The sequence below is a fragment of the Candoia aspera genome, chromosome 2 (genome assembly GCF_035149785.1).
Source record: "Candoia aspera isolate rCanAsp1 chromosome 2, rCanAsp1.hap2, whole genome shotgun sequence".
Taxonomy (NCBI): domain Eukaryota; kingdom Metazoa; phylum Chordata; class Lepidosauria; order Squamata; family Boidae; genus Candoia; species Candoia aspera.
In genome coordinates, this window is record NC_086154.1 from 237,751,016 (window position 1) to 237,778,097 (window position 27,082).

Consider the following 27,082-nt stretch of genomic DNA (forward strand, 5'->3'; position numbering starts at 1 on the left):
CTGACAAAGGGGTTTGTTTCATATTTTATGTAATAGTTTATTTTTAAACTGATCAATTAAGTCTCTTTCCTATTAGCTTGTGTCCTGGGCTAACAGCTGAAAGTCAGCAGTATAATCCCCCACCAAGTGTTTACACTGTTGGAGTCAAAGAAATTGCATGGTTGGCATCACTTGCTTGATTGAATTATCAAAGCTAGCCCTCAGGAGTGTCACGAAATTGGCGTAGTTATCAAAGCTGGGCTATTCTGCATCAGAAAAGGGAAGCCCATTTTGCAGCTCCTTCCCTTGCAATCTGCATTTAAGTCTCCCCCAACTAGGGGGCTGATAGCTCTTTGACAGAAAGAGTGATGATATTGGCTCTAAAAGGGAAATGGTGCCCCAAGAGGTCAGCCTTTGATCCAGTTATTTTGGATAACCATTATCCTTATCCAACCTTCTTTTGAGGGGAAAGGTTGTTGAGAAAGTGGTGGGGTGATAATTACAAAGCATCCTGGATGAAGAGTATCTCAATTCAAATGGCAATGAGGGATTGGATGAGATGAAACAGATTTAGGATGAATCCCAGTGCTTGGAACCAGTGCCTGGAGGGTATGAAGGACTGGATGAGATGGAACAGACTTAGATGAATCTCAACAAGAAAGAGGTACTATTTGTGCAGAAGCTTTCTGGTTCCAGATCCAGGAGGCTTCTGGATCCAATTCAAGTGGTCGTTATAACCTCTAAAGTTCCTTATACTCAGCTTTTCATTATCTCAGGGACTATCTGCTCCATACAAAATCTAACCAGCCAATACATGCTGGTGAGGAGGACATGCTGCAGATTCTTCTCTGCTTTCAAGATATGAAGGACACAGGAGCCCAGGAGCAAGCCTTCTCTGTTGTAAGCCTTTGGAACAGCTTACCCTCCAAAATCAGCCCTCTTCCATATTGTCATTTCAAAAGAGCATTTAGATGGTGCTATTCCAAAAAGCCTTCAGAACAAGGGGTGACTGGAGTGACAACTGCTTGAGTTGGACTTGGGTACTTGGGATTGAAATGATGCATTATGTTTGTGAGGATGTTTTTTGTTTTATTGTTCCACTCAACGTAAGCCACCTAGAATCTAAGATGAATTGGCAGCATGCAAATAAATAAATAATAAACTGAACCAACAAAGGAGGAGAGATCACACTAACTACTTAGTTGACTGAAACCTTTCCCTTAACAGGACAATTAAGTATTACAATGGTTCAGCAGCTGAGACACTAACCAGATGAATAGTGGTAACAGACAATAGCCTTGTAAATATTGTAAATGTTACAAATACATAACAAAATGGGCTCCATATTAATGTAACGGTCTTACCTCATCTGAATTATCACTTTCATTTGCTTTTTCACTGAAAGGAAAGGCAATATGTAAGTAGATTCTCTTCTAATACACTTTCTAAAATAAAATTCATCTAAACAAGTACACTGCTAAGTAATGAGGTTTTTACTTAGCCTATCCCTCTTTAGCCCAACTCATTAATATTTTTCCAGTTGAAACAAAGGCAATCTGATTACTATCTCATAAGCATTATGTGTGCTTGAAGGACTATCTTAGCTCAAGAACTGCAATCAAAGCTGCAGGATATCTTCAAGAATAGTTTGGCAAGTAATTGCTTAGTAATATGTGGCAGTCCTTCCTAATCTGGTCGCTCCCCAAGTGTAGAGGATTTCAAACACAGCTGCTGGGAATTCTGAAAGCTAGAGTACTAAAATATGTGAAAGAGGGCTGGTTTGTAATACAATGGCAAGTAGGCCATTTATCACAATAGAGATTCCACACATCTAAACTAACAGAATTAGTTTTGAATTAGCAACACATATTTACCTTTCAATGGCAGGAATGGAACTCAGATGTGGATCATCTTTCAGTAAATCATGACTGCTTTTGCTTTTTCCTTTCATGCTCTAAAATAAAAAAAAGAATGGCAGTGGAATAATGGGTCTGTGGGAAAATTTCTTTACTTAATTACACAGACTTGTCATTGAAAAAAACGAGCATCTCTACTCATACACAGGCATTATACAATACCCTGATTCCTATAAATACATCACCAATACCTAGTTGATTGCAGATATTCATTCAAATAAAACTATTATGATCTGCTGCTTCTCATTGTTGCAAAGGAGCAACAGGTTTATTCCGGGGGAAGATCTAACCTTGGTGTTGCTTCTATCATCAAAATGACCATTTGACAAGTGACTACCTTCTGGATTTCAGAGAAGCAGGAAACAATCAAAAAGCCTCTCTCCTAGAGGACATATATATTTTGAGTTTTATATAAGAAAAAACAGCCTTAAGGATACCAGGTGCCAGACTATTTTTTGCTTATAATTGTAACCAGGACTTTCAATTGTGAATTGAAAGTAAGCAGGAGCCAGCTATGTTATCTCTATTAGTAGCCTGGCAGTTATATCCTAAGCCAATGCAGTTTTCCAGACAGTTTTCAAGGACAGTCCAACAAAAAGCAACTTAGAGGCAACTAACCTGGAAATCACTCTCCTCCATCTCTCCCTCTGTACGTACAACAGTTGAACTGACTGCCAAGAGCGATAAAAGACATTCTTGGCAACAGTTAGCACCCACATTTCTCAGAGCAAGGCTACATCCAAGAAGAAACCTAAGCTCTGGTAAGACTTTAAGGGGAGGGCAAATGCATTCAATACAAACAATGCAAATCTTCCTAGACCAGTAGGAAGCCCTTCTCATCTTTCTACCTCTGGCTGAAGATGTGTATCTGCAAACTTTCAGAGAAATGATTGTTATTGAGCATAAATGACTATGTTTTAGTGCAAGAACGGGTAACCTTCAAGTCTAGATCTGTACAATTTCTACTAGTAAAGGTCACTAATATAATACCAAGAGACATTATCCCTTTTCCTTATTATTTTATTTAAACACAATATCTGGGGCCTCAGTCTATATTCAATTTGCTAAGAAAATTGCAATAAGCAAAGCTGGACAATAATTTCACAAAGCTGAAAGTTAAAGGGCTTCACCAAAGTATATAGGTAGTTAGCCTGAAATTATACCTGACTAAGTCTGTTGACTTCTACTTCTTCCTCTTCAGCTTCTTCTCCAAATGAAAGCAGGCTAAAATTTCTTCACATAGAAAAAAGAGGTACCTTAATTAACAGTGGAACAAATAAAAGCCCAGAATTCTTTTGAACTCTACTGCCAGGTCAAAAGCCTATGGAATTCTCCTGTGTGAAATCCCACATAATCCTAGCCAACCTCCTCTTCTGTAATAGGATGTTTTTTCTTGCTGCATTCCTTCAAGTATCCTTAAAATCTTCCCTAGAACACAATTTGAGGATGCACAAGAGACTGCAGCGGAAGCCTCACCCTATCAGGGTGCAATCTTCCATTCATGAAAGCATACAACTGGATTCTATTCCCTATCTTTTATACAATTATTATTTGTATATAATTCAGTGTTACTGCATGAATCAAATCCTAGTCTGCATGTGGAAAGACTACATCTGAGCTTGCAGGAAAGAAATAACAGGCTATACTTACTTTGTGCCCTTTGATTTTGGCTTCTCAACTTCTTCCATTAGTTTCTCATTCTTCATCTTTTTGCTGGTCCTTGGAATTATATCATCAAAAGGATTAAATAAAACCTGAAAGAAAAGTGTTTTACGAATCTTTAAGACCTTCCATTGTGAAAAATATTATTTCATAAGCATCCAAACACTGCAAGCTAGAAATGGTGAAGAGCCATAACTAGTCTTGCTGAACGTATCTTATTAAATCTAGCACAGTTGAAGCTTGTATACTTTAGGCAAGGTAATATCCCTAAGCTAAGGATGAACAAAGTAGTTATAGGCCAGTATTTAAAGGAAATCAATTAAACAAACGATCAGATATTATTTCAGAAGATGCATTTAGAATTCAACAGGTGGAATACTTCCAGATGATTCTGTTTGATCTTCCAGTACCTTTTCATACCACAGAAACTTCAGTCATGATTTGTCTCGACAGTGTTGAAAAACCTGAACTGTCCCTCAGTTAAGAAATATGGTAACTTAAGAGAAAAGATCAGTACCAGCCAATTTGACCATGGCATTCTACAAGGCTCAGTGGTATCATTAGCACTGCTTAATATCTACAGTGGTACTTAAAAGTTTTTGAACCCTTTTTCACTTCCAGTGGGACATGGCGGACTGAACAGCTGCGCCTGGGAGCTCCATGGGCAGAAGTGGCATCGTGACAGTTTTTTCAGGCTCAGGCTAGTTTCTCCTGCAGTCCAGGATCATTTTTCCAGATCAAGGAAACGCTCGGAATCGACCCATTTTTCCTCCGGAGGGCAAATTGCAGCCAGGAGATCGTAAACAGCGTTTGCGATCGACAGTTAAGAGTTTGCTGGGAGGCTGGGACATCACCGTTTCTAAGCTGCAGCCTTAAAGGGACATAAGTCCAGCCACCCCATTTCTAAAGCACCCACTTTATATATATATTTAAGTATTTGTATCCTAAGAGAGGCTTTCTACATTAAGGAGAAATTATCTCTCTTGGTGCTCATCATTATTTCTGTGACTAAATTTTTTTAAAAAAATTATTTTTAAGCTTTGGATTTTGCTTTCCATCCAATACTAAGGAAGGTTGAGAGTATATTATCATCCTCCCTGTCATTATTTTTGTGCTGATTTTGAAGATTTTAGCATTTTCCTGCCCGTTGAATCCGCCGTTCTGAACTTTTACTTTCCTGCCGCTACTTTCTCTGGGAACTGTCTGTTATCTTGCCTTCAATTTGTAAACTCAGTCAGGAAACTTTCCATTACCTTTTACTTCTCCCTGTTAAGTACCTAGGGAGCGCCATAATTTACTGTGTGAGACATGGAGGATATCAATCAGGCTCTCTCCGACTTCCATCGAGATATTAAGCAAGATATTAAGCAGATTTTTTCTGATTCCTGCCAAGTTATTATGCAAGACATTCAGAGCATTGTGGAAAATATGTAGTCTAAAATGTGCTATCTGGTTGGGGATGTTGTGGATGTTGAAGAATTTAACAGTGATGGAAATGTTTCTCCTAAGAGTGAGATTGGGTTGAAAAGCCGGATGAAATTGACAATGCTGAATTGAAGAAGTTTAAGGGAGAAATTGAGTTGCAAGACATGAGTGAATTTGATCTTCTGACAGAATGTCATGGAAAAAAAGGGGTTATTAATGTATGGGAGATTTTTTTGAGGAGAAGACTGTGTTTGTGAGGGGAGCAGTTGAGCTGTTTGATTTCTTTAAGAAAATAGCTCTGTGCTTATTATGGAGATGTGTAAATGCTTTGGTCTATTTTGAAGCGGGTTAAGGGGCTAAAAGATTTATCTGATGGTCTTTTGGCTTTGGAGGATTTTATTTATCATTAATTATTGGGATTAAGATTATTAAGGTTTTTTTAAAAAAAATAATATTAATTTATGTTTGTTGTATTATTAATTATATTGGCAGACAATTTATATGTTTTTTTTATTTTTCATCTTTATTGTAGTAGACAGGAATGTATAGAATAGTAGTAGGAAAGGAATAACTAAGTAATTATTTTGGGGGGGTAGTTGATTAGGTGACTTGTATTTTTTCTTTTCTTTTAATATAAGGGGAGGGAGCAATGGTATTTAGTGATTTTTATAATGTGCTAAGAGGTTGACTTATAGAAATAATGTGATTTGGGTTCAATATAAAGTAAGGGATTGATTACAGAAAATTGTTGTATATCCTTCATGTTTAAAGTTAGAAGTCACTTCTTTTTGTAATCTATTTTTAAAAAAATTCTCTTATGTTTTCACACTTTTTTAGTTCTCTCTTTTTTTGTAGTTTTTTGTTTTTCTGTATCTTTTATCTTTTTCTGAAACTTAATAAAATTCTTTAAAAAAAGTTTTTGGACCCTTCTGAATTTTCAATATTTGTGCATAAATATGACCTACAAGGTGATCTGTTCTCCACACAAGCCCTAAAACTAGATAAAGAGAACCCAATTAAACAAATGAGTCAAAAACATTATACTTGTTCATACTGTTTATACTTTCATAACATATTTATGCAGAAACATTGAAAATTCAAAAGGGTTCACTAACTTTTAAGCACCACTGTACATGAAGCTTCAGAAAATCTCCTGGAAATCTAGAATCTGACAAAATTGATATTTAATTAACCTTCAGTTCTGAACCTGTAATTTGGATATCCTGGGCAAGCAACTGTGGTTAAACATACAGAATCCAGGCAAACCAAGGGTTTAATTGATGGCTTTTGCTTGTTTTAAGAAAGATAATAATCTCTCTAAAGTAACCACCTGTATTTCCTGGACTTGCCTTGATTATGTGTAAGTAAGTAGTGTTAGTAGCTGCTGGCTTTTTATTAACTACAGGTAGTTTTCATTTAGCAACTGCCTTGTTTAGCAACCATTCGCAGTTACAAGAGTGATGAAAAAGTAACTTCATGACCAATCCTTGCATTTATGACCTTCACAGGTCTGTAAAGAAAAGGAAAGCTGAAGTAAGATCATAAGCACAGTCGCAGATTCACTTAGCAACTGCTCTGCTTCACAACCATGTTGCCTGTCCTAATTGTGATCATTAAACAAGGACTACTTGTATTAAGACTGTGTAAGACATCAGAAAGAGGTGCCAAGATTAGCTCTTGGGTCAAAAAAGGTTACATACTCCTGGTATAGAAGGTAAGTTTTCAATTATTTCTGATGTTGAAGCACAAGAAGCATAAAAAAATTCTCATTTCATTTTAATAGCATTAACAGAAATATATATTTTCATCTATTACAAATAATCTTATTCCTACCTCTGTACTTGTTATTTTATATGGATTGGTTGGTCTTTCATCCATGCCAATTTCAACTTCTGAAAGTCGTAACATGTTATATATAGTATCTCCAGTGATCTGCCAAATTAGAACCTTTTGTCACAAATTATTTTCAAAACACATTTTAATTTAAGGATTTGGATTTATGCATTTATTAATTATTTCTATATTGTCACATTCCAAACAACTCCTGATTACAATAGCAACAAAACCATAAAATACAGTAATTAAAAATATCAAATTAACAGCAAGGGAGCATGGACAATCTCTCAGATCATGCCCATTCCTACAACCAATCAAAGAAGCTAGAAGGGGCATGGATCCAGTCCATGAATGGTGAAATTCATAATGAGGGACACTCTGTCAATTTCTTTAGCATCAATAAGCTGCAATAAATCCCAGCTATTTCAAGGTGTTACCCTAATCAGTTCAGCAGACCTCACCTATGCAGAATCGAAGCTAGAGTGAATATGAGAGACTTTATACATAAAGTGTTGTACAAACTATTTTTAGGGGCCTGCAGAAAGATTATCACGGTCACTCTTCCCCAATATGGAACAGACCATGTTAAATAACAACACTGAACAACACCCTGCTGATGCAATAAGGACAGAGAAGTCTGATGCTTTGCTGCCTGTGCTGCTGCTGTATAAGCTTGAACATGGGCTTTCGTCAATGTTTGGTCATGTTCAGCATCTCTACTTGTATTCCATCCCCAGAGTTCCTTGGTAAGCCAAGGTACACCTTAAGATGTGGGTAGCCGTGTTGAATGATCTGGCTAACCCCACTTCCAGAGTTTGACCAGGTGATAGATGGAGCTGCTTGCCAGATTGCTGTGAAAATCTGCAAGTGCCCACTGGGATCCATCAAGATCTGTAAGAAGCCTAGGCATGCCATCTTAATCAATTCCCTCACCATGGAGAGGTCACAAGGTACAACGTGCCTCATTTGAACCAGGAAGTGATCTACCGCAGCCAAGGACTAACAGCAACGCCCTCCCTTCTACCCTCCCTAATTATCACTATACCTGCTCCTTCCTTCACTAGCCTGTATACTTTTTTACCCTTCATGGCATATAAATATAGTACAGCCTAGTTAATTAGGTTGCAATCTATGTTTCTTGGTAACTTTTCATCAAATATTCCATCCAAAGGATTTGAAAGCTTTTTCTGTTATTTTTAAAAAACGTTTTCTTCCTGACAAATAAAATAATAAATAATGCCAATATTAATGAAACTTTGCAGACAATAAATGTCATTTGAGCAGAAGTTTTCCAAACCTTTCCAAAGATAGTATGTTTGTTGTTAAGTTCATCTGCACGACCCAAAGTAAAGAAGAACTGGCTGCCATTATCATGAGGCCCGGAATTTGCCATGGCAACCAGTCCTCGTCGATTAAAACGCAATCGTGAATGGAATTCATCCTGTGAATTATGATGAAAACAATTAGTGCACGTTTAATTGCCCCCAATTCATTCAGACTGATGCATGTAGGATGAAATCTAAAACAATACCCCAAAGGCATATTTTCCACCAAAATCTAAACAGACCTACAGGTAGTCCTTGGTTAAGAATTGCCCTGTTTAGCAACAGTTTGAACTTACAATGGTGCTGAAAAAGTAGTTTTATGACCAGTACTCGAACTTACAACCATCGCAGCATCCCCGCAGTCATGGGATCACCATTCGGGCGCTTTGCAACAGGCATGCATTTACGACAGTCGCAGCGTCCCGCAATCAGATGATCACCATTTGTGAGCTTCACAGCCAGCTTCTGACAAGCAAAATCAATGGAGACGCTGGCAGTAAGTTGCAAGTCACAGTCACGTGATGTCATGTTTAATGACTGCAGGCTATTCGCTTAACAACTGCAGAGGAACTAACATCGTAAGTCTGGTGCAGTCACATGTTTCACTTAAGGACCGCATTGCTTAGCAATGGAGTTGTCAGTCCCAATTGTGGTCATTGAGGACTACCTGTATTTTAATTATAGCACTGAATTAAAACTTAAAGTCTTTATGAATAAACTCATATTTCTTGGAAAATCTAGAAGTGGTTCATCCTTTAATACCCCCCAAAACACATCTCTACTTCCAATACTTAGCAATATAAGCCCTATCTATTTCAGTAGATTATGTCCGATACCTCCTATGTCCAAATTTCTAAATCGAAGGGGGGAAAAGTGACTAACTGCAAATGAATCATGCTTGTACAATAACAACAATAGACAAAAAGTCACTAGCAAAAACAGGGTTACCTTGAAAGGGGCTCCATAGACAGATTCTCCACCTGAGCCAGTACCAGTAGGATCACCACCTTGTACTATAAATTCAGGTACAACTCTATGAAATATGGTGCTGTCATAATAGCCTGAAAATAAAATAAGCATTAGACCAGTTTATATGAATTGCAAAATTTTCACTGGCAGGTTTACTGCATTATTTCAAAGAAAATGTCAACATCAGATTAATTATATATAGGAAAAGTTCAAGGAACTTTTGAAAAATATGCAGGTTTCTGAATCAAATAATTAATTGTAAAAATTTATTAAAAAGACTGAAGGCCTGAAAGTACTTGTTTGGTTTTCCAGCTAATCTTAGTTTAGTTTCATACAGACACCCCTAATTCTGTAATACAATTGTACTATGATTTTAATGATGACAGATTTACTTTTAACAGTTAATCAAATGAAAATATGATAGAATTTGCCCATGCCATAACATGAAGGTCACAAGCCCCAAGTCAGAGACTCTCAGCTTATTTGGTATTCTTGACATTCAGTATAAGTTTATCATCAGAATAAAAAAGTGCAGGGAGCAGGAGAGAAATTATTTCAAGGTCCATCTGAATAGAGCTCAAAAATCAGTGGTTTAAAAATCTCCTAGTAAGCACAGAATATTTTGAAGGAAGTCTGGGATTTGTTTTGCAGTACAAATAAGAAACTCTCCTCTTTTCTTTCACTATTTTGCATCACAAATTAAAGAAAAATCTAATTTTCTCCTCTCTCCCAATCCTTCTGGCAACCTTACTCAGCTTGGAAAAGACTTGGCTCAATTGCATAGAAGTTTGGCTGAGAAAGAACAATTTCTGTTGCTTTCTTAATCTTAGGGAAAATCAGAATGAATCCATCCTCTTCTCTAAGCCCCATGAGGTTCTCAGAGAGCTCGAAGAATAGATCTTCAGTCACTTGCATGGAATTTTGCGGACAAAGGAAAACCAAGAGTGAATCAAAAGCATCTCTCTACTGAGTCTTCTGATAAAGGGCAGAGAGTTTGAAGGAAAGATGGCATTATCTCACTTGCCACGCTGTTTTGAGGAAAGGAGGACACACAGGACAAAACTCCTGCTGCTAATATTCCTTTCCTTCACCTACAAAAGTTTGCGAGAAGCTGTTCCAAGTCTGATCACCAGAAGGACTAAGAATACTTGCCTAAGTGGGAGGTGCTGCAGATGTTTGCTGTTTTTTTCAAACAAAGCTTGTATTCCTATGTAAAACTTTTTGCAAAAGTAGTCTAAGAATTAAGCACACTTACTGAAATTGAGTACTTTTTATTGTATAGATAAAATTAGGAACTACTGTTTTTTTCTTAATCATTACCTTCCATACAAAGCTGAATAAAGTTCCGACATGCTTTGGGAGCTTCTTTTGACCATAATTCAATGTCAATATCTCCAGCTGTTGTTTTCAATAAAACCTACAGAATAGATTTAATGTATGATTATGTGACTCTTACAGGTCTCAGTATTTTATCAACCAGTCAAAGTGCGTAATTGCTTCTGCTGAAGCATACATTTTCTAGATGTCTTCTAGAGTGTGATATAACACAAGCAACAGCAAAAGAACTAGTTAACAGAAATAATATGGAAGTTCCAATAAAGCAGAAGCTACTAATGCAGGCATACCCTTGTATACCCCAAAATTGTAAGATATAATGTTGCAAAACACAGTTCATTGAGAGTAAATATTCCATTTATAGTTTTAATACATTTTAATGTTTGAACTGTATCTCTGTAAGCTTATTGTAAGCTGCTCTGGATACCATTTTAATGAAAATGCAGACAGAAATGTTTAGGATTACAGTTATATGTCCAAACTGACAGACAACTGAGTAGAATACTACTCATTTCAACCCGTCTTATGTCCCAGTATTGGACTGAAGCCACACTGTCCCAACCGAGACATACTCGGAAACATCAGCAGGCATTCAAGGCAATTTATTTCAAAGTCCCATCGCATATTAAGTTCCTACATTCGCTACAACTGAAGCACGTCAGAGCCTCCCATTCGGCCAGGAGCACATATTAAACGCTTGGTATAACTAAGCTCTTCCTTCGACAGAACGGACTCTCACCTTGCCGTTGGTCGGCGGTTCCTGGATGTAAATATTGCTCATAGTGAATGCTTCCACACAGCGGCTACCCTCCGCGAGTGCCCCTCACCTAACAACCACCGGGTGGACGACTATGTCAATGACTATATAGGACACCAGCCCTATCACCCCCCGCCATGTTGGGTCCTAGAAGATCTCACTTGTACCGGAGGGGGAGAGAGGGCAGCGCAACCAGGAACAGTCAGCCTTCTGATCCCATGTTCAAGAACAGGAAATTTCTCCGGCACCTGGGGCGACACCAGCGAGCTAACCGCCGCTGAGTGCGGTCTGCCATGAACAAGCTTCTCGCCGTATTAGGAGAGCCTCCCCCTTCAGAACTTAGCGAGTAGTATGACCCGCTGTGCCGGGCCCATAATCTTCCGTCCAGAAACGCTGCTGTTACTGTTTTGATCCCCCTGAGAGCGTCTGGATCTTCCGCCACGAGAGGCGGACGCGAGGGAACCTTTTCTGAATTGATCTGCATGTCCCCCCTTGGACTGTTTAGCGCCCAAGAGGGAGAGGAGCAACGTCTACGGAGGAGGGACATGCGGGAAACCTTCAAGGGCCGCCAGATTCAGTTTCTATGTCAGCTACGGTACCCGATAAGGGCTTGGAAAATCCCGACCACAGCTCGGCTTGTCCTGCTACGTTCAGTGTGACTTACTCTAGATCAATTTAAATCATTTGCATCCGAGTTTTCCCGCATTACGTGCTTAAAGTTGTTCGCACATCAAAAAAGAAATACCAGACAAATGCAAGAATAAGCTAAGTTATACCGACAACCGCATGCTCTGGCACTGAGAGTCAGGTGCGTTAGGAGCATCAAACTCCCAGTATTCCCTCCGCCCACCCAAGAGGAAGGATACTCTGTTGGATCAGACCAAGGGTCTACTTAGTCCGCCGCTCCTTTTGAACCTGGTGTTTTTCGGCGGCTCAAAACCAGAATAAGCCGGAAGGCAAAAGCGGCCGTCTACAGCTTTGTTCCTTCCAATCCTCTGCACTCAGTCAATGGGCTTTAGAAAGCAGTAAGGCTGCAGTCCTATCAACCTGCAAACAACTGGAGTGAAGAGGACAAACGCCCAGATTTGTACCATCAACCTTCCGAGTAAGTAGGCAGAAAATAAGCGTTACAAGGACGCACTTCCCACCTAAAAAGACGTAGAAAACACCGTAGATGCCGCATGCTGGTATATTAACCAGCCCGCTTTCTTAGAAAACTAACCTTAGCTTATTCCCATTGATCCAAGGCGCTGTCAATCAAGTAGGTAGCCCACCGCCTCTTAGTGGGAGGGGCTCAGGGGAAGGGAGCTCTGATATTGCGGGGCGGTGGGGGGTGAGGTCTCTGCCGTGCAGCTTGAACAACCTTCAGCCTGGGATCAACAAAGAGACCCTGAGTGTATGTGGTCCCCTCTCCCAACGAGTCAGAAAGGAAGGAACTGGCTGCCTCCCGCCTTTTTAGTTGTTTCCTTAAGTCACCCCCCCCTTCGCTGCCTAATGGTTCAGCCCTTCACGGTCGGGTCAACGTTTCCTGGCTGAGAAACGTTGTCCCGAGAGCTCGTCCGGCGGGAGTTAGTTGAGGCTTAGAGGCTGGGTGGGGGTGCGTCGGGCGCATGGCGTTGCCAGGTGAGCTGCTGAAAGGGGATGGGGCGGTAGGGTTAAGGTACCGGTGGAAGCGACGTCTTTTGCCAGAAAAGGCTGGGAGAGAAAGGCAAGCAAGGCTTGTCTGAAAAGCAGTCGTATTGAGTCCATTCGACTTCGTCTCGATGGCTTCTATGGTCGTGCAATGCACTGAGCCTGGGCTTAAGTCTCGATCAGTGTTTCTTAAAAGTGTGGTCCGAGGACCCCTTGAGGTCCCCCAAGGCCCTTTCAGGGGTCGGCGAAATCAAAATTTGCCAGATGTTGAAGATATTTGCAAACATTTAAAGCGATCACTCTTCTCATTACTATTTTTTCTTCGTTAAAAAATATTGTGTAGGGTTTTTTCCATGAAAAATATTTTATTGATGTTAATATCTAATGCGTTTAATATTGTTATTTTTACATGATTCAGTAAATAAATGTTCTACAAATGTGTCATTTTTAATTTTGAGCACAGTAAATATCGATAAATATAACCCATGCAAACAAAAGCTCTTTTGGAGTCCTCCATAATTTTTAAAATGGGAAGGGGTCCTGAGAGCAAGAAGTTTAAGAACTTAAGGTCTAGATAAGCCAGTCACAATTGTCTGGGTTCATTAGTACAGGTGAAACTTCCTTGAGTTTGGATGAGGTCTGTGTAGGGTAGGTGGTGGTTGTTGGTTTTTTTTGTAACAATGTGAAAGTGGTTTGCTGCTGTTTGCCAGAATGTTTTCAAAATCTCCCATATAGGCTTGCAATTTTATGCCTAGTCTCCCATATATAAACCAGTCCTATCCTGCTTTGCTTTTGGGAGATCAGCCAAGGTGGATGAAGTGCCATCACACTATAACCCACACTAACTGGAGTTACACAAAATGATAAGCCACAAACAAGCAAACTACATTTTGCCCCAGTGAAAATACTCACTGAGTTTTTCTTACAGGAGGACAAATGTATTTAGGATTGTATTGTTAAGGGCCTTAACTCTTAGGAGGGCAGAAAAATCTGATAAAAGGTTGAGCTTCTATTTAATGATATTTATATTTTTCACTAACACAGGAACTTGAAATAAAGGTTTTAGCTGAAAAGTTTTAAACCATTATTTTAAAAATAAAATAGAATCATTCTAGTATTCTTAAGTCCATGATAGCAAGTTTATAGTTTCAATTTTATGTTTTTTTATTTATTTGGTCATCTAGATCTGATCTTTAAATAATATGAATATTTGGCAGAAGAGACCTATGTAACAGACCTATAACTTTACTCTAGAGTAGTCTTGCACTTGCTGTTTGCTACCCTACCAATTTACATTCTATGGTATATTGTAAGTTTATGGCAAGTTGAAGTGGGGAGAAGCTGGAAGTGAGCTATTCACTTATTCTTTCCAAAGCACAGAGCATTAGGATGAAATCAGGCTATTTAACTGTATGGTTGACTTTTGTTAACATGAGGACAGTACTCTGGAGGGCTTGGAGATTAAGAAGGGTCAGGCCTGATTAGTACTCAAATGAGAGACCACTAGCTATAATCCCAAGCTATACAGCAGGGTTGAATATTAAAAGAACATCTGGAAAAAAGCATTGGCAACCCACTTCTGATATGCTTGCAAGAAAACTATGTGGATGAAAGCTTTATTAGAGGCAGAGATGGATGTTGCTTTCTTCCTATTCTCTGATCAGGGCAATAAAGATGCTGTTTAATTTAATGTTTGTACTGTGCCCTTCAGTGCATATGTACCATGCAGGCTTATGAATAATGAAACCACTACAGAAGTAAATATTTTTAAAGAAAGAAAAAAAAATTAAGACAAAAAGGAGGTACATAAAGATTAATGAAAGCAGGCAGGTACAGCAAGTTAAATATACGTAGTTGAGAATGCTTTACTGAATAGAAATGGTTTACCCAGCGAAAAACAATATCCCCTGATTTTTCTCCTGACTCTGTATGATGATGAACATGAAGTAGAAGAATATAACAGGTTTATTACAGCCCTTCCAGCATTTCTCAGATTTCTAAGTGCTAATGCACATATTTTAGCAATAATAATAGCCAAGCTAGCTATAGAAAATACTGGACTTACAGTCCAATAGTTTGAAGGCCACCACACTGGGAAAAGCTATTAATAGAGTTTTTAATATATGAAGTGAGTCTACTTCGATACACATGTAACTTCAGAATATTTTGCCAGCTCTCAAGATGGTCATTAGATATAAGTCTTCTTTTAATCTTCCACATGAACTTGGAACCTTCAGCCCATTTCTCTCCATTCACTTATAATTTATGGAAAAATAGATTCATTTTGCTAAGCTTTTAAAACATGCAAATAAGGATGCTGTTCAGTTTATGTAGTCATTGATCTTGTTTTTATATTATATTTGAGCAAGTGCCTAAAGATGTTACTGATTTTTAAAAATAACAAAGAATCTAACACCTTGATATATTCCAAATGTTTTCAACTTTACAAAGAATACTTTCAGGGATGATAGGATAGCTTATTCTCCTATTTTAGTTCACATGTTAATTGTTCGCCAAATTCTTCAAAACTTGTAGTTGCTCCTGGGTTATGTCAGCCAGAGCTCGTCAACTTCATGTGTTCTGTACATTGCTAGGAAACAGTAATTTACACATTGCTTGAAGTTTTTGTGGTTTTCATTATATTGTGCCTTATACTGTGTTTGACAGCGCTACTGATAGCTTCTGGGCAATGTACAATTTCATGTGAGCTGCAAATAAGTAGTCCTCTATGGCAGAACTTAAGCTGCATAAAACTGCTGCAAGCATGGTGTTGTCATTGCACTTAAGAAACATACTTGGGTCTGAGATTAATTTGTGAGATCAGTGTAAGAAGTCACAATTTGGTGCTAACCATTGTAATTGTAAGTGGCTGCTATTTTTATTATGCATGGTATGGGAAGGTAAAATTTGCAAAATTACTCTTGGGTCTGTTGGATCAATCATTTTCCTGTATATTGAATGCTTCTAGAATCTCCACAAACTAATAAGAAATCTGCTTGGCTTTTTCAGGTGGAAATAAAGATAATATCAGGGCAGGGTGCAAGAAATGTGGCTATCGTAAGTATCTACAAAAATGAAGATAGAGTTCTGAAATAGGGTTGGATGGAATGGGTCTTCTTGCAATGTCCTGTCAGCAGCAGTTGTGGGGGAACTGGAAAAAACCATTTTTTGGCTGATTTTTAGTGTGGTGCTTGATCAGTAAGGAATTAAAGAGTATTGAAATTCAACTCATTGAAGGAAAGAAGGGAAAAACGAATTTCAATTCTGTATTGATCAAGCACTACACTAAAAATTAGCCAAAAAAATGAATGATTTGTTTTTCCAGTCTGTATATCTCTAAGTTAAGTGGTGGTGATGGCGGTGGTGGTGGTGGAGGTAATATGTTCTTTGCCAGATCAGCCTTAGTCAGCATAACCAATGGTAACAGGTGATGGGAATTGTAGTCCTTACAGGAATTTGCTTATCTTGAAATAAGTGACCTCAGATAGCAAGCTTGTTTAAAAGAGAAACATTCTGTCTGAAGAAATGGAGAATCTCTGCTAGAGTAGAACACACTAGATTGGACAAGCTTGTCAGCCTTATCTGTTACAAGCAACAATGCACAATAGCCTTACCACCAACACTGTAATAAAAGGATATGTTAGTCTTTATTATTTACTGCAAGTATTTTATTATTTAATTTAAACATACATAAACTGAAACATTATGCATATTAGGTAATTATGTAGTTTTTGCTGATAAACACAACCAATGGTAGTATGAGAGAACTGTTGTAGATCCTGTAGTCATCAGTCCCAGAGCTAAAAGGTTATGTTTTAAAGGCCCTCCTGAAGACCTGTATTGAACAAGTCAAGCTAATGTTAAGCAGAAGGAAGTTTCCCCAACCTAACTTACTTGTGAATGGATCTTGGGTTATGGCAGGGTTATCATGGCCAACATCTTATATTTATACTCCTTTGATTCTGATCTTGATTTAATTTTAAGTTGGATTGTGCTGGTATGGAGCTAAAGCAATGTGATTGACCTTACATGGTTTAAGGATAGGTTTTATGTGGGTATAATACATTTGAAACATTGGTAAATATTTAGTGTTATTTTTGTGCCTCTGTGCAAGTGTTTCTGAACAGCACTGGAGCTAGTTTGCATTTTATTAGGGTCTTCAGTGGCTAATGGTTTGTGAATTGTTGATATGAGGCCTACTAAAAGGAAAAAAAGAATGTGCTTATGGAAATAAAGCTAACTGCTTTACTTTTTATTGTTTGACTCCTTTGGTTTATAACTGAAAAAAAGACATGAAAAATCTGTTGTATTAAACTTTGAAATTGCTTATATTTCTGTATGTAACAATTTTGTGCTTCCACTTTCATATTTCATATTTATTTCTAAAATTTATTATAGCTGCCCCCCCCATAATATCCATTAGAAGAATATTCTGCACTGTTCTAATGCTGATTTAAATTAGCAATATCCATACTTTTTCCCCAAAAACAAATAAAGTAAATTTTCTGAGAAGAGATGTTACAATAATGCTACATTTTCTTGCCATTATGTTTATTGCTTTGTTTTATAGCTAAACGTTTATACTATACCATAATGTAAACCACACCCACATAAGACACAATAATAGCATCTATGATACTGACCTTGGAGAAGTTGCCAGGTCTGCTGTGAAAAATTGAAATGAAAAGATTTTCAGTGTTGAGTATTGTTGCTTCATGGGTGTATCTATGTAGTTTCCAGGAGTTGAGCTTGAGTAGAAGGAGACTTTACCTTTGGGTCTTTCAAACTTGACCTAAGTAGTATGATCAGTGCCAGAGCCTTGAAAACAGGACCATGCTAAGGCTGTTATATTTAAGCTGTTAACTTTGAAGGAAGTTCCATTAGAGCACTCACATACCAATATCAATGGAAGAAAAAGTATATATTAAATATTGAATCTGGTTTTGAAGGTTCAACATTATACCATTCTTTTACAGTGCCAAAATTTAGGCGGGGTAAATTAAAATTTCCTGACTTTGTTTCTTTTACTTGTTTGCTAACCACAGAACAGTAAATCCTACTACTTTTGTCGTTGGCATTTCCTGAAATCTTTTTCCCTTCTCAAACTTTACTCAGCGGGTCATCTGACATTTGAATGCCGAAACTTTCTCCGTGTGGATCCCAAAAGAGACATTGTTTTAGATGTGAGTAGCACAAGCAGTGAAGAGAGTGAGGAAGAAGAGCTGGGGAAACTTCATGTCATTCCAGAAAAGCAGTGTGAGTTTGGGCATCTTATATTTGTCTTTCTTTGTTTTGTTTTTATTTTGCAATTTTCTTTTCTGAGCACTGGGTTCCTGCTATGCTATCAGGACAGCAGCCAGAATAAAGAATGATCTTTTCCAGTTATCTTTACAATCAGTCCTTAAAACTGGATGGTTCCTATTTCAGGGATCACTAAAATCTTGATCACTTTAATGTACAGGTATTCCTGATGAAGAAGAAAAGAAAAAGATCCAAAAGAAGAGCAAGGAAAAATCGAAATTAAAGAAGGCAAGAAAAAGGTAGTAGCAAAACTGAGCCAGAAGTAGTCAAATTGCAAAAATCACATGATGACACCCTGGCAGATCAGTCGGAGTATTTATTTTATTAATAGAAAAAAAATGAAACTGAACATTTTTGAGATACTGAGAAGTATTTCCTGCTTAGCTGGGGAAACTGTTCAACAAAAGAGAATTTGCCATAACATTGTTTTGGGTAATCCAACAATCCTTGGTTGGGGAAGGTTGCACTAAGCCATAATATGGTTGCAGGAAACTAGCTATTGTAGATTGAGTAGACCATGTTTAATCAAACCATAGTTTAAGCACAATGTGTGAATTTAGTTATAGAATAGGTTCATTGGAAAGAATGGTATCTAAGGTAGTCTGGATGCTCTTAAATTTACTATAAATAAATCAGTTTTAAACTATTTTAGCTTGATTTCTGTTTCTCCTCCATTTTCGTTCAGTGCAGCTGTACTTAGAGTTGTTTCCTCTGTTTTCGCTCTTTTAAATAATCAATGTTGTGTTCCTCTGTAAACCTTAGCGTACCCCTGAACCTGCTGCAATTTCTGTCTCCTCTGCGGGTAATGCCTTTTAGAAAATCAATTCCCTATTAATATACTATCCTCAGCCAGACTCCCAAACAGGGAAAGACTGTATTAAAATAAAAGGCTCTAGAACTTAAGAAAAGTCTCTTTGGTGTATTTAGCTCAAGTAGTTCTCTTTACCAAAAGCTCTACATATTTCCAGTTTTTTGCTCCTAAAGTGTACTAACTACATCACGAGCTACATCTATAATCCTATGTTTTATAGATCTCATTCTTCAAGCACCACAGAAGATGATGAACCTAAATCAAAAAAGCAGAAATCCCAGAAAAAAGAAAAGAAGATGAAAAAGAATAAATCCAAGAAAAGAAAACGTCATCACAAAAAGGGGGAGAAAAAACACAAAAGAGGGAAAGATTCTTCATCTTCTGATAGTTCAGATTCTTCTAGCAATGATTGAAAAACAAGGGTTAGGTTGATTTACATCAATCCTAGTTCAAATTATAATGCTGCAAGATGTGTACTCAATATTTATTTTAAAAATGTCTTCTTTGTATTTAACTTTGGGGGGGGGAATTTAGATTTACATTCTCCTTTGTGTTACAACTTTTATTTGTACGTCCTGTTTGGAAGGAAATAAGTGTTCTCAGATTTTAATCTCTCAAACAATTATAAATTATTCAGTTATTCATGAACAAAACCCAGTAATCTTAGACGTACAGTCCTGTAATCCTACAGTCCTTCTGCTATTCAACAGGCAAACACAAGAGGCTGTTGATCTGCAGGTTCCAGATCCTATTTATCTCCATTATCTGTCCCAGAATGAGAAGAAAAAACCTGCCCAATCCTGTAGCAGACATGTATCTCCCTTAATTGGGAACATTAAGAATGGAACTCTTCTTAAAGACTCATAACAAAGAAGAGATGCCCCACTTGCATCATCTTCCCTCCCAGTAGAAACCCAGTGGGGCATAGGAACAAGTAATTTTTCTTCTTTCAGTTCTTCCTTCTGTCCCATGGAACTGTTTTGTCATTTTGTTCTGTTGTTAAGGTATACATTCTTTTACAAGTTTTTAGTAAAACAAGATGGGGGTGAATATCTTAGAAAACTTTAAAACAAACAATCATTGCTAGGTATAAACTGATGATTCCAGAACTAATCACTCTTGGAAGTGTGCATGCAAGTATGCAGCATGGAATGTAAAGGAGTGTGAAAATGTTGAAAGGTTGTTTTAGCATATTAAAGGTGCACAGACAAGTTGGTAGATGTATCTCTGGATCAGGATGTAAGTTTGTTAGGAGTGTAAATATTGAGAATTAAATGAGCAAAGTAGACATAGATTTTTAAGCACCTAGTGATTTTTTTCAAGTAGAAAACCATGCTCTTTGAACACTTTAACTAAAGATGAAAACTATTTTTATGCTGTTTTTTTATTTCCATGTTGTTTCTTGCCATTTATTTGTATAGATGATGAGAAAATAGTATATACTTTTTGTTGGACCAAAGAAGTAAGCCTGGTTGAATTTGTAAGCTAAATGATTGTTTTATTGTGCTTAGTTGACTGAAAAATAAAAATATAAGAACTCTGTTTTAGCACCAAGTGCTGCTTTTTTTCATGGTGTGAGAAGCAGTGGAGGGGAATGCCTTCAATATTTTTAATAGTTCTGCAACATCTATTTTGAGGCAGTTTACACAATATAATATGTGTCACTTTGGGGTAAAAGTTGCAGATATAATATAAAAAAATGATATCTTGGCAACATCATTCAAAAGGGCTAGGGGAATAAGATGTTTACTAGACTGTAGCACATTGGATTCAAAGGGAGAAAGGTGCTCTGAAGTACATAGTACATTCACGTAGCACCTGTCTGCAACTCCTTAAAGCTACTGCATCTTTTCCCAGGATCATGTACTTGCCCTCTGTGTATGCCCCTGGAAGAAATCCATGATATTGAAGGAGTTGCTGGCAGGTACTGTGTGCATATTTGAAGATCTGATGGGCACAGATCTGATGGGCAAATCCTACAGCTTACCTGTTGCTTAGAACACAACATCAGGGGGATCTGCAGTTGATGCCAAGAGGAATTTCTCATCTCTGTTGACATCTGTCTTGACTAAGATGTGGGAGACACTCTGAAAAAGGCTTAAGTAAGTGAACTCAATATGTGGGAAGACTGATCATCTATCTTTTGAGATGGTTTAACTATCACCTATATGACTCCTAGAAGCTGGAATACCAATCTGATTTTTGTTCTAACAGGTATAATTTACCATGTATGTCTCTTGTGTAAATCTTAACTGAAGTTGCTGATTGGTATAGACAGGGACTATGGACATAAAAGGGGGGAGATGATTTTATAATCACTACCACCATTTTAATTTTTTTACACACACACACACATGTGGATACCCCTGGGCATAGGATATTCTTCAGTTCCTAAATAGACTTCAATTTTTATATATAATTTATATAAATGTTATAAATATTGTGGGTTTTGCTCAATTTCTGGTTTTCTGCAGGATTTATTTGTGTATATATATATATTTATTATTCTTTCTAGGTATCTGCACCTGTCTGACCTTGGCTGATCATGAGAAGCTAAGCAGATTCACCCTGGGTAGTACTTGGATGGGAGGAAATACCAGGATACTGATAAACCAGACAAGAGAGTTGAAAAATCATCCCAGTTGGCACCAGTGTGAATCATTTCCATATTGTCAAGAAAACTACATGGATGCGTTTGAGAAGTCACCAGGAGGCAAGCTCGACTTGAAGGAGATTCTACCTTACATATTTTGACTATAGCTTTTGCAGGTATAAGGTGCAGAACATAGCTTTCCTGAACAATCAATATTACATTTTAATTTGTTTATTGTAAAGAAGGAAGCAGCTAAGCATTACTTAGAGGTTTATTTTTTTATTTATTTTATATTTCAGATGTAGTCACATCTCACAGATGTAATGACTTTTGATTGTGTCTTTTAATAGGCTTGCTTTCTGTGATGCATTCTTATAAATTACAAATACTGTCCTCCAGGAGTTTGGGCAGGAGGAACCAGCTGAAACCATGTATCTTGGGCTTAAGGGAGCAGTTTAAAGCTTAAAAATGAATGAGGTCAGTGTTAAAAATACATAATCTTAGCAACTTAAATGCTTTTTGAGAAGGTTTGCCCTTCAGACTTAGTTGAGGTGGCAACTTGTAGTATAGTGGCAATTAATTCTTAATGGTATTGTGTTAAACAATTCCCCAAAGGCCAGTTACTCTTCTGTTCGCAGACAGGGACATCCAAGAATCCAGCCTCCCGCATAGACAAAGCACCATCTCTTAAAATACCAGATTGTGTATCAACAATTGACAGGCATTGCAAGAACTCATAAAAAAATGCTCAGGGATTTCAAAATGAGGTCTTTCTACCCATCAAAAATCTTTTTCAAATTAATTGGTAGAAGCTAATGCTTACCTTCTTGGACATCCTTGCATTATCAAACATAAGTAACATTGTTTTATTGCATATGCACACAAATACATATTATAATCAGACTTTATGTTTACAAACCTGTAAGTCTGTCTTGAGAGTTGGAAGTAGGATTGCTCTATTCTACTTACTGCTTGACTACTTTTAATTATAAAGGAAGAGCACCCCATCCACAGAAAAAATACTGATGTGGAAATGATTTGATGTGGTCACTGAGTTTCTCTCAGTTAGATGGACATACGCAACACTCAAGAGAAGTAAACGTATTAGGAGAAAATGAAATGGCTGTCAACGTAGAAAAACATGCAAGAGATTTTGTCCACGTGTTCACTCTCGCAAACTGCTTCTTCAGGATACTAACATATCATTGTGGTTCAGACAAATGGTCTATTCTGTTACTAATAGCAACTTTGATATTGCTGTGAATTGCTATCAGAATATATTGCTGAAATGTTTATCGAACCAAGAGGATAGCAAAAAGTGACTGGCAGCTAATCAGTGGTGAGCTCCACAAGTAAAATAATAAGAGAGGTGAGTCCCCACCTTTTGCTTAATTTAATCTTAAACAGCATGTGGTTCCAGTTGGCTGGGTTCACACACTAGGCTAAGCCATGAAGTAATTTCTTTGGTTTTAAGCACAATGCCTTAATTCATTCCTACTAATTTGGTGAGCAGCATTTAAAACAAATCCTGGATTAAAATGTGTGAACCCTGACAATATCGTAGAGATGTATTATTTATTCATTAAATTTATATGGCTGTCCATCTCAAATGCATGACTCTGAGCAGCTAACAGTTAAAAACAGTAAGTAAACCAAACCATATATTAGCAGACAGATTGAAGCCAGTGAATGTGAGCAACTTTATTTCTTCAGGGACCAAATTGAATGCAACCGATTCAAAGCAATTGCAGTAAATGAATCCAGATGCTGGTTTATTACTATGTCTAGATGCTGCAACCCAGTTGGGCACATGTTACAACTTTGCAGAAAGCAACCTGGCAGACCAAATGAAGCTGGAGAGAAAGGAGGCTCCAGATAAACCTGGGTGATTGTAAGGGCAAGAAGAGTTGCTCTTAGCAGCAGATCATTCCTTATGATGATAGTACTTTTTTATTCATACAGGAAGAGGTGCTGAAGCAAGAAGCATGTGCTATAATCCAAGATAGTTTCTCAGGAGCGTCGTGGAGTAGTGCTATGGGAGGTTGTTGATAGGCTGCTCAGAACAGTGTGTTCTCTTCACTATAGGATGACAGATGTTCAACCTGTTACCTGTTATCACTTTCAGAATTCTGGACAAAAAGTGGTTTAGGTTCCTGGATTTAATTTATTTATTCAATGTCATAAGCTATTGCAATTGTCCAAGCTACTCTAGGTGATTTTCCACATATTAAAACAATAAAACAAGACAACAAACAACAACAAAAATCTATCTGTCTATCATTTACCTATCTAAAGGAACCAAGGAATAAAATCCCAGTATCAGCGTAGGGCTGTAGGTTGTTCTGTCTCCAAGTCTGTTGAAAAAGCCATGTTTTAAGGCTTTCTCAACAAGTTTGGGGCTGTGTGGATTTTGGGGGAGATAACTATATGATAGGGCTGGGCAGCCAAAGAAAAGATTCATCTCCAAGATTGAAAAAAAGGTTAGATATTTGCAGGTGATTTTATCAACCAAGAATAGTATCTTGTTTCAGAATAATTATGTTAAAATTTGGAATGATGTGAAAAAAATTCCGTCAAGATGGGAAAAATTACAATTGTCTCATGGGGAGAATATCTGTGATTAAGATGAATATTTTGCCTAGGATGTTGTTTCTTTTTCAGACTATAATTTTGTTGACAGATTTACCATTTAAACAATATCAATTAGGATATCTCTAAGTTCATTTGGCAAGGCAAGAAACCAAGAATTAAATATAAATTGTTACAAGATGCCAAAGAATGAGGAGGTTTGGGTTTACCTGATTTAAAATTGTATTTTGATGCCTGTTGTTTGCTTTGGATGAAGGAATGGATAACTTTGAAGAACAGGAAATTACTGCAACTTGAAGGACGTGAATTGAGTTTTGGGTGGCACTCCTATCTGTGGTATGATAAAATTAAAGTTAATAAAGATTTTAAAAACCATTTTGTTAGGGGTGCCATAATGAGGGTTTGGAACAAATATAAAGCAAGACTAGCACTTAATGTACCATTGTGGTTGTCACCTCATGAAGCACTTGTTAGAAGAGAAAATGTGGGGGGAACAAGTTGGTTAAATTATAAAGATTTGTTAAATTTTGAAGAGGGTGAACCGAAGCTTAAAACAAGGGAACTGTTAGAGTTGGAAGGTTTTACATGCCATTGGTTTACATATCTACAATTGTCAGAACTTTTTAAAGTGGATAAAAAGTTTCAGATTTGTTAATGAAACAACTTAATTTGAAAATGAACTGTATAAATGATGAATATGTTATTACAAAGATGTATAAAATGTTACAGATGAATTTAGAAGATGAACAAGTTAAAGAATGCAAGATTAAATGGGCTAAGAATTTTGAATACAATATTATGTTGGAGCATTGGGAGAATACATGGAACAAAGGTTTGAAATTTACTTTGAATTGTAACTTAAAAGAGAATTTTTATAAAATGATGTCTCATTGGTATTTAACTCCTGATAAGTTGTTAAAAATGTATAATGGAGTAACAAATGTTTGTTGGAAATATTCTCTTGGTGAAGGAACATTTTATCATCTTTGGTGGACTTATGAAAAGGCCAAAAAATTTTGGGACCAAGTATGTACTAATATTCAAAAGATCCTTAAAGTGGACTTACAAAAAAACTCAGAACTGTTTCTCTTGGGACTGATGGAGAAGCAGCTCGAGAAACAACATGGAACTTTGCTTTTATAAATGATTACAGCAGCAAGAATTTTATATGCACAGAGATGGAAAGATCCACAAATACCTTCAGTGGAGGACTGGATTATCAAACTGATGGAGCTGGCCCAAATGGCCAAGTTAACAGCGCTGATAAGAGAAAATATTGTTTCTGGATTTGTTTCTACTTGGCAACCACTTTTACACTACTTCTTTGTGTCAGAAAAAAACTTTTGATTTTCGGTTTTAATGATTAAATGGTTATATTTGATAGAAATAATGGTACTAAGGTTTAATGGTAAGAGATTGTATTTGTAAATATATTCATATCTATTGGAGAAGGTGGGAAGTCACTTTCTGTTTCTGTTCTCTGTGTTCTGCACTTTTATAGTTTTTTTTTCTTTAGTCCTGTAGTCTATCTGTTCTATATTTTGTATTTTAATGATATTCTGAAAACTAATAAAGTTCTTTAAAATGAAAAGAAAAAAAGGAAAGGTTCATCTTCAAGGTCCCAGAAGATTACAACATTTTAATGAGATCTGAAGCATGCCTGCTCTACTAGATATAATAAGATGGGCAGATGTGTCGGGAGAGGGGCAGTCCTGCAAGTAACCAGGTCTTGAGACCTGAAGGGCTTTATAGATTTTCTGATTGTACAAACCACATCTGAGGTGCTCAAGGGAGGCAAAGAAAGGATACTGATCTGTGGCTGCTTTGCAGCCAGAGACTACCTGTGGAGGGGAGGAGAAGCAGTCTCCGAAGCACGTTTTTGTGATTGACTCCAAAGCACCACATGCTCTTACTTGCCAGCAATTTTCTGTCTAATAACTTTCCTTTCAAATTGTTGCTTGTTACATTTGTGTAAGTGAAAACTGCATAAACCCTGCAGTTTACAAAGTTTATAAATGGGCAGCTTTGATTTTAATTATGCCAGTGTCTAGATTCCTATTCAGGAGATTGATTGGTCCACTGAAGAAGACTGAGAGATACTGAAATGCATCTGGCTAATTATTCTGTCTTTGGGAGATCAGATTTCAATGTTCCTGTCCTGCAGCTGACCGAGTCCGATCGTACGCTGTATTAGATGATCCATCAATCCATAAGAACAATTTGGGGTTGTGGGGGGGAGGGCAGAGATAGAAGACAGGAAATACTCTTTACGTGAGTAGAGTTATATTCTTTTTTAACTAGATCAACCACATTAAATTCATCACCATCATCATCTTAATTACATTTATAGACTGCCAAATTCCTAAGGATTCTTAGCTTTTGCCCTGCATGGGTCCAGGGTCCGTATATTTTTGCATTGCACTCATCTAGTTCTCACAGCAAAGCAATCCATGTACGATGCAACAAAAGATTTTCTTTTTCAGCTGGCTTGTCGCAGAGCCTGATACTGGTTATTGCTGAGACAGAATGATTGGTCCAAAGGAATCCAGCTGGAATCTGCTTCTAAGGGAAGACTAGAACCTGGATCTCCCAATAGTCCAGCAACTTACCCACTAGAGCTGGCTGCTGCTGCTGCTTATGATGATGATAATGTTTTTATGCTGCTTCAATCATTTGACTCTAAATGGATGACACAAAAACAGTATAATCAGAATTGTCATTGTTTATTCATTTAGTCGCTTCCGACTCTTTGTGACTTCACGGACCAGCCCACGCCAGAGCTTCCTGTCGGTCGTCAACACCCCCAGCTCCCCCAGGGATGAGTCCATCACTTCTAGAATATCATCCATCCACCTTGCCCTTGGTCGGCCCCTCTTCCTTTCGCCCTCCACTCTCCCTAGCATCAGCATCTTCTCCAGGGTGTCCTGTCTTCTCATTATGTGGCCAAAGTAT

The 27,082-nt window shown here is 37.5% G+C and overlaps 2 protein-coding genes and 1 long non-coding RNA gene across 4 annotated transcripts in view; 2 read left to right on the forward strand and 1 right to left on the reverse strand.

The window, feature by feature from the left end:
- Positions 1 to 11,315, reverse strand: part of CWC27 (CWC27 spliceosome associated cyclophilin) — a 112,982-nt gene extending 101,667 nt beyond the window's left edge. Inside the window, exons 1-9 of one of the 2 annotated variants that reach the window (XM_063295603.1) lie at positions 11,187 to 11,315; positions 10,433 to 10,529; positions 9,092 to 9,204; positions 8,116 to 8,259; positions 6,816 to 6,914; positions 3,546 to 3,649; positions 3,059 to 3,128; positions 1,854 to 1,933; positions 1,344 to 1,377 (exon numbers count right to left, since the gene is read on the reverse strand). In XM_063295603.1, the coding sequence (XP_063151673.1) occupies positions 1,344 to 1,377; positions 1,854 to 1,933; positions 3,059 to 3,128; positions 3,546 to 3,649; positions 6,816 to 6,914; positions 8,116 to 8,259; positions 9,092 to 9,204; positions 10,433 to 10,529; positions 11,187 to 11,228 (783 nt within the window). In that variant the 5' untranslated portion in view covers positions 11,229 to 11,315. The remainder of the gene's footprint in view (positions 1 to 1,343; positions 1,378 to 1,853; positions 1,934 to 3,058; positions 3,129 to 3,545; positions 3,650 to 6,815; positions 6,915 to 8,115; positions 8,260 to 9,091; positions 9,205 to 10,432; positions 10,530 to 11,186) is intronic. The other variant, XM_063295604.1, reaches the window with a different exon arrangement.
- A 1,417-nt stretch (positions 11,316 to 12,732) lies between these two features.
- On the forward strand, positions 12,733 to 20,498 carry SREK1IP1 (SREK1 interacting protein 1). The gene is made up of 5 exons (XM_063295605.1): positions 12,733 to 12,827; positions 15,846 to 15,893; positions 17,952 to 18,092; positions 18,298 to 18,376; positions 19,169 to 20,498. Exons 1-5 carry the CDS (start codon positions 12,815 to 12,817, stop codon positions 19,359 to 19,361), a joined length of 474 nt encoding a protein of 157 aa, XP_063151675.1. The 5' UTR covers positions 12,733 to 12,814; the 3' UTR covers positions 19,362 to 20,498.
- A 423-nt stretch (positions 20,499 to 20,921) lies between these two features.
- On the forward strand, positions 20,922 to 26,720 carry LOC134492592 (uncharacterized). The gene is made up of 4 exons (XR_010067474.1): positions 20,922 to 21,050; positions 21,464 to 21,717; positions 21,892 to 22,466; positions 26,561 to 26,720. It is a non-coding gene; the product is annotated as an uncharacterized LOC134492592 (long non-coding RNA).
- Positions 26,721 to 27,082: the final 362 nt, after the last annotated feature.

What these genes read in the sequence shown, in the direction of transcription:
- SREK1IP1 (XM_063295605.1), top strand. An exon ending in GTGCAAGAAATGTGGCTATC is followed by an intron (nt 15,894 to 17,951) that starts GTAAGTATCTAC and finishes AACTTTACTCAG; the next exon opens with CGGGTCATCTGACATTTGAA. An exon ending in TTAAAGAAGGCAAGAAAAAG is followed by an intron (nt 18,377 to 19,168) that starts GTAGTAGCAAAA and finishes TATGTTTTATAG; the next exon opens with ATCTCATTCTTCAAGCACCA.